This window comes from Vombatus ursinus, unplaced genomic scaffold (genome assembly GCF_900497805.2).
Source record: "Vombatus ursinus unplaced genomic scaffold, bare-nosed wombat genome assembly UNPS02004142.1, whole genome shotgun sequence".
Taxonomy (NCBI): domain Eukaryota; kingdom Metazoa; phylum Chordata; class Mammalia; order Diprotodontia; family Vombatidae; genus Vombatus; species Vombatus ursinus.
In genome coordinates, this window is record NW_020943920.1 from 369,937 (window position 1) to 376,433 (window position 6,497).

A 6,497-nucleotide genomic window follows, 5' to 3' on the forward strand; every position below is an offset into this window, starting at 1 on the left:
ATATTTCAAAGCATCCGCAAAGCGGGCAAAGGGAATACACAACGCAGAAGGGTTGCCATCGAGTTTCCAGACGCTAGCAGGTGAACGCAGACCAGACCCCCCCCCCCCACTCCCCCCCCCCCCCCCCCCGCCCCCGCCCCCGGGCCGCAGCTTCCACCCCCCCAACCCCACCCCCCCTTCCCCGTGCTCTCCCCCACTTCTTTTCAGAATGACCTGGGACACTTTTTATCTGCCGGAGCCTGAGGCGGGCTCGGCCGCAGGTTGCCCCGCGTTATCCCCGTCGGGGCCATCGTTGCTGGCGGCCGCCGGCGGGCCCCCTCCGGCGGGGCTGCTGCCACTCGGGGAGCTGGCGGACTTCCACTTCTCCAGGTACTCGGCCTGCACGGGTTTGTGGCCCTGCAGCACCTTGATGGCATCCTCTACCTTGAACCACTGGCGCTTGCGGCCGATGTTCACCGAATCTTCCCAGTCCTCCAGGATTTCGGTGACGGCAAGCACGTAGACGTGGGTGCGGTGCTTGCGCTCCAGGTTCTCGAACAGGCCCAGCAGGCGGCCCAGCTTGCCTCGGACCCCGGCCTCCTCGTAGACCTCGCGCACTGCCGCGGCGCCCGGCTCCTCCTCAGGTTCCATGCCCCCGCCGGGCACGATCCACTGGTCAGGGTGCCCACTGCTGCTCACCAACAACACCTCGTCCTCCTGCTCGCCGCGGAAGCACAGGCACGCCGCCCGCTGCTTGAAGCCTTCCAGGTCGTAGGTTCGGGTCTGGTCGGGCTTCAGTTTCATCTTGGCTGCTGCCGTTCGCTGACTAGCGCCAAAGAGGCTGGAACTGGGGCGGAGGCTGGAGCTGCTGATGGTGAGGCCGCTGCTGCGGGTGCTGGGGCTGCCGGTGTCGCTCTCTGGTCGCCTCGGTGTCGGATGCTGATGCTGCAGCCTCTGGGGCGAGGAACGCCGCTGCCTGGATGAAGTGAGATGCGACTGGCGCGGGCTCTGGGACCGGCTGCCTCCGCCTCCACCTCCTTCGGAACCGCCTGGGATGCTGCTACGCCTCAATCGTCTCTGCTGCCGTTGCCTCTGCTGCTGCTACCGCCGCCGCCTTGGCGATCTCTCTTGCCGCGGTCTCTGCTGCCGCGGTCTCTGCTGCCGCGGTCTCTGCCGCCGCCGCTATCTCTGCCCCTGCTGCTGCTGTCACTGCTGCTACTGCTGCCGCCACTCAGGAGCTTGGAGAAAAAGGGAGAGGTGCCGACGCACGAGCGACCTACCACCAACCAGAGCCCAGGGCGAGGAGGACGGGTATAAAAAGGGGAAGGAGGGGTGAAGGAGGATGGGCAGGGAAGGGGGAGGATGCTCCGGGAGCCAAACGCAAAGCGGGAGGAAGGGAGGAGGACAGGAAGAGGCGAGGGGCTGGGTACAGCGCGCCCCCGCTGTCCTTGCCAAATGGGGGCGGCCGGAACTGACCGCGATACTCCCGAGGAGGCGGCGGTGGGGAGGCGGGCTCATCGAGGCACGGGGCAGCGGAGATATCAACGCGTGCCTGCCTTCCCCCTTTCCAATCTCCTTCACCACCTTTCCCCCCCCCCCCCCCGCTACCCCCCCCCCCCCCGTACCTGCACCGCAGTGGCACGCTACTAATCCTAAGGGACTGATACTGTGGTCATTTACTAGAACCCCCCAAATCCCTTTCAATCTACCTACTGCTTACTAACTGCCATCCAATCCAACACTTAAGCAGTTGATGTGCTGCTAGGGTAAGTGGAGGCTTTCACTTGTATCGCCACATTTCCGTTTCCCTACATTGCATTAAGCACAGCAATCCGCACCCCAGACGCATACCAGCCAGACTGTTTGACACCCCAGTTGAACATCTATGTATCTACTATATCACTCACTCTTGCCTTACCTACAAAGGGCATAAACATACCACCTCTACTCGCCAAAACGGGGAATGAAACAGGGATCAGGAGTGGAATCCTGAGGGCACTTCATTAGAGAACTTCCAAGTCAACATTAGTTAATTGTAAAGGGGTCCACGGACCCCTACTTCCACCTATGGAACCCAAATTCTAAGAAGGTCTTTCTGTGTATCCAACCAATTCTGAATTGAGCTGCTCCTATCAGTCTTCTAGTTCTGAAAGAATATCAGAACAGACACTTTGGGAAGAGCTGAACTCAAATTTATGAAATGACATAAGGAGAGAAGACCTTCACCTTCATTTTAGCCTTACCCATTACTGGGCAGATACAGTACAATATGTTAACCACAGCTCTGATTGTGTGGACAACTGATTCTTTAAGAGTGTCTTTAAGAGTAATTTGATGTTCTTCCTACACAGAGCTGTAGATTAGATTAGGTTAGATCCATATCTGCATATGTGGTGTTCAAAAAATAAAATAAAATAATAAAAAAAGAATATGTGGTGTTCACCACATGAACTAGTTACCCTGCAAACCTCTGTAAGTAGGTTGAACCACATAAAGATTTAAAAGGACTAAGTTTTCTTTTCTCCACCTTGGTCAACATGGTCAAAGCTTTCACTCCATTAAGGTACATAACAGCCATGAGTGTTGGCTTAAGTCCTACTTTCTGCAACAATTCTTCCCTACTTTCTTAATCTTAGATCCTTCCTTCTAAGGAAAAAAGAATACAAGGACTATATATTTTTTTTTCTTGTTTTCTCAGCCACTTAGCACAGTGCTTGAAACATAATATTGGAGTGGTACATTGTAGTGTATTGATGGGTGTCCTAGGTACTGGCATTACAAAAATAGTGGAATTTGATCATATTTTTAAGATTTCCTTTCTATTATATCACCTTGTTCATTTTTTAAAATTTCATTTTTCCTCTTATTTTAGATTTTTAATTCATTATTTTGTTTTATAAATATTATTTAGATGATCTAATTTTTTTAGTTTCTTCAGAATTCTGTTCACTATATCTTCAATATTTCTGTTCTTCATTGTAACCGTTCTACTTCTAATTTTCAAGGTTTTCTCTTGTGCTTATTTTGGGGAGGCTTATTTGTTTATCATCTAGTTATAAAGTTGCATATTCAGACCCATCTTCTCATTTTCTATTTTTGTTGATTTGTAAACTCCAGGACTCCTTATCCCAACTCCCATTCTCACTGATAAGTCACGGACCAGAGCTAGATAACATTTTCTCAAGGCTTTCAAGTTACCACTGAGGAACAGCACTGCCATCTGTAATACTCCCCAATGCTCCCAAATAAAAATTGCCAGAGGTATCAATTGTCACCATGCAATTTAACCAATTACAATCAATTAGCTTTTACAAAAGGATATTTACTGATATGTATACAGATATATATACACATATAAATACACTTTATATATTTGTGTGTGTATGTGACTATCATATAGATATATAAATATATAATTATAGCAAGGCTATGGGAATGTTTTATTTCCTTTTATTATTTGGGACTCAGGGCCATTTCTTCTGTGAATTTGGTTAACTAAAAGTCTGTCTTAATATTAATGTCCTCTGACTAAAACCTGTACCATAGGATGTGAAGATTTACTTAAAGCCTTAAACATTCCTTAGATAAATCTCAACAGTCCATGACTCTTTGGCAACATATGAATTCCTCAGTCAGCCTATTTGTGAACCCTCTAAATATAGTTCAATCTGTAATCTGACTCAGTTTACCTATAGAGTTTATTTGATGAAGTTTGTATGCTTAGGGAATGTAAGAGATTATGACTGTGACATTAAAGGACATATGAGATTTATTTCTCTGTCACTTTTGCCTATAAGAAGCATTGCCAGAATCCTCATGGGGGTTCAGGTTTTCTCCAAGACCTGAACCTATACTTAAACATAATAACAAAACCTAGGTTTTTTTTTTACCTCCATAATTTCTACATTGTATTCTGTATTGTATTATAAATACATATTCTGCTTTAGTTACTTTTTGCATTGTATTACAAATATATATTCTGTACTGTTATAAGTATATAAATTTAAATAAATATATTATAAAAATATATTCTGCACTGTATTATAAATATATATATGTATATATATATATACATATATATATTCAGCATTAGTTACTGCCACATGAACTCAAAGAGGAGATATTCCTCCCATAACAAATTTGGTAACCCACAAAGTGACAGTGAGGGTGGAAAGACTGAAGCTTCCATTTCAGAAATTCTCCAGTGCACAGAATAATATATTTACCTTGGAGAAATTTTGAAGGGGAAAACAGCCAGGCCATAAAGACGGCTGTCCAAAAAGGAAAAAAAAAATCACCGAAAGGGAGATAAGCCTGTCTTCTATGTGTGTCCTGTGTACTTCTATGTATTATTGTTCTATGTTTTGTTTTTGTTTATGGTGTATTGTATTTGAATACTCAGTCTGTTGAAACTTGAGGAGCTTAGTCTGGTGGCTGCCCAGACACCTTGATGAGCAAGCCAGTGTGATTCAGGTGTTTAAGACTGGATTGAGAAACTCTGACTTTTAACAAACAGGATAAGGCATTTCCCCTCCAAATCCTGTGTCTTGTTTATCTCAATATATGTGCCTTTTTTTTTTTTTTAGAGGCAATGGGGGTTAAGTAACTTGCCCAAGGTCATACAGCTAGTATGTGTCTGAGGTCACATTTGAACTCAGATCCTCCTGACTCCAAGGCCATTGCTCTATCCACTGCACCTCCTAGCTGCCCCCTATTGTGCCTTTTTTAACCTCATTTTTCTTTCAGGCACATGAGCAAGAAACTTGTTTGTCTGTTGTGGTCATTATCTCTGGTTCCATCTGGGTGGGGTCTGGTGCCCTGGTTCTGACTGCATGTTAGGTGGTCCTACTTCAATGGCTCTGGTCTTGTATAAAGCTCTGCAGTAGATAACTCAGAGAACCCCTTTCTGGTCTGGTTCCAGTTCTGATCTGACCCTGGTAGTGGTTTAATCCTGGTTAAACACCTTGATTAAGTGTTCCTGGTAAGAATGCACATCTGACATATACATCAGTGAGAATAAGTCAGATATCACCTAGGGAACTCATTCAATTTACCATCTCATTATCTGTTCTACAGTGTTGTCACCAATAACAAAATTTGGACTGATATATGGAAATTAATTTTGAGGGGTTCAATGAATTGATTTTAATGCATTGGTTTCAGTTAAATTGGTTCTGTGAATTGGTTTCAGTGACTCTGATTTGGTAGAAAAATTTGGTTCTCAAATCATTCTTCTTTTGAGTCCTTTAGATTCTGCTTCAAATAATCCTGGTAATTTTTTTTTTAACTCTGAAATATGGGATCTACTAAGTCCATTTTTTTCTATAAGACTTCTCTATGGGTTTTCTCTTGGGTAATTTGGAAAAGATTCCCTTCAAGGAATCCAAATTATCTGAAGCTTAGTTTTAAAAATCTCTTTGAAAATGTTTGAATAGGATTAACTTCAGGGGAGATATATCCTTGGCCCCAAAAAGGATCCTTTGATTTTTAACACCGTGTATGGGCTTAGATTAGCTATAAAAAATCAATACCTTTACCAGATGGCTTATTGGCACACTTGGGCAAACAATGATATCATAAGTTCTGCCTTAACTTTGAAAAACAGGCTGCCCAACAACTGACTTTGACATCTCACCCTACAGGTGTGTGTATGGGCTTATGGTCAGAAAACCACACTTCCTTATGTAATCAAAGAGCCAGGGTCCTGATTCCCAGCATTCCCCTAACTCTTCCCAGGAAGAGTTATTCACTCTTTATTTATTTATTTGTTTTTTATGCCAGTGAAGAGTCTTCACTGGAAGACTAATAAACTGGAGCAAGTTTAGGGACTTTAACCAAGGTACAAATGAACATCCTATAAATTGGTAGGGAAGACTTTATTGATCTGTTTTCGAAGAGGATCAGTAGTTTCACAGGTGATGTCTTGACTAACAAGTGAGTTGGATTGAATTGAGGCAGAGTTGCACAAAGTCATCAGTCTCCCTCTCTCTTCCAGAATCATCACAGTTCAGTGGCAGGACAAAAGTCAAGAAGAGTGGCGATGGCCTGGGATGCACTGGATGACCTTGGCATCTTTGATGTCTAACCAAGCTTTGGGCACTCCACAGCACCTGCTTCAGCCGCCTTCATGGCCATTGGAACAAACTGTTCTCATCCACCCATTCCAGTGGGGGATGTCTTCACATGCTTGGGGTAGACACCCCCTAACTCACTGATGGATTTGAGGCCTGTTGGTTACCCTCAACCTGGTTTAGCCCATCTGCCAAGACGGTTTTGCTGGGGTGTGGCCGCCATACATGGTACAGCTTCTTGGAGTCACAGGTGAGAGTTGGGTGGCAGGTGGACACCAAGGGTGGATGAGTACCTTTGTATAGGGTGTTCAGAGACGACTAGCACTTCTGGTGTGAGGGCTTGCTGAGAGCTTTTCGGGGTTCAGAAGATACAGACACTTTAGTCACCTTATTTGCATTCATAGACCACAACTTGTTCAGCCATTCCCCAATTAATGGTCATCCTCT

The 6,497-nt window shown here is 45.1% G+C and overlaps 1 protein-coding gene across 1 annotated transcript; it reads right to left on the reverse strand.

The window, feature by feature from the left end:
* Window positions 1-225: 225 nt before the first annotated feature.
* LOC114053610 (diphosphoinositol polyphosphate phosphohydrolase 3-beta-like) lies at window positions 226-783 on the reverse strand. The gene has a single exon (XM_027876704.1). The coding sequence runs from the start codon at window positions 781-783 to the stop codon at window positions 226-228; it is 558 nt and encodes a 185-aa protein (XP_027732505.1).
* Between the last annotated feature and the right edge of the window lie 5,714 nt (window positions 784-6,497).

Coding starts and splice junctions, on each gene's coding strand:
- LOC114053610 (XM_027876704.1), bottom strand. CDS start 783: ATGAAACTGAAGCCCGACCAGACCCGAACCTACGACCTGGAAGGCTTC.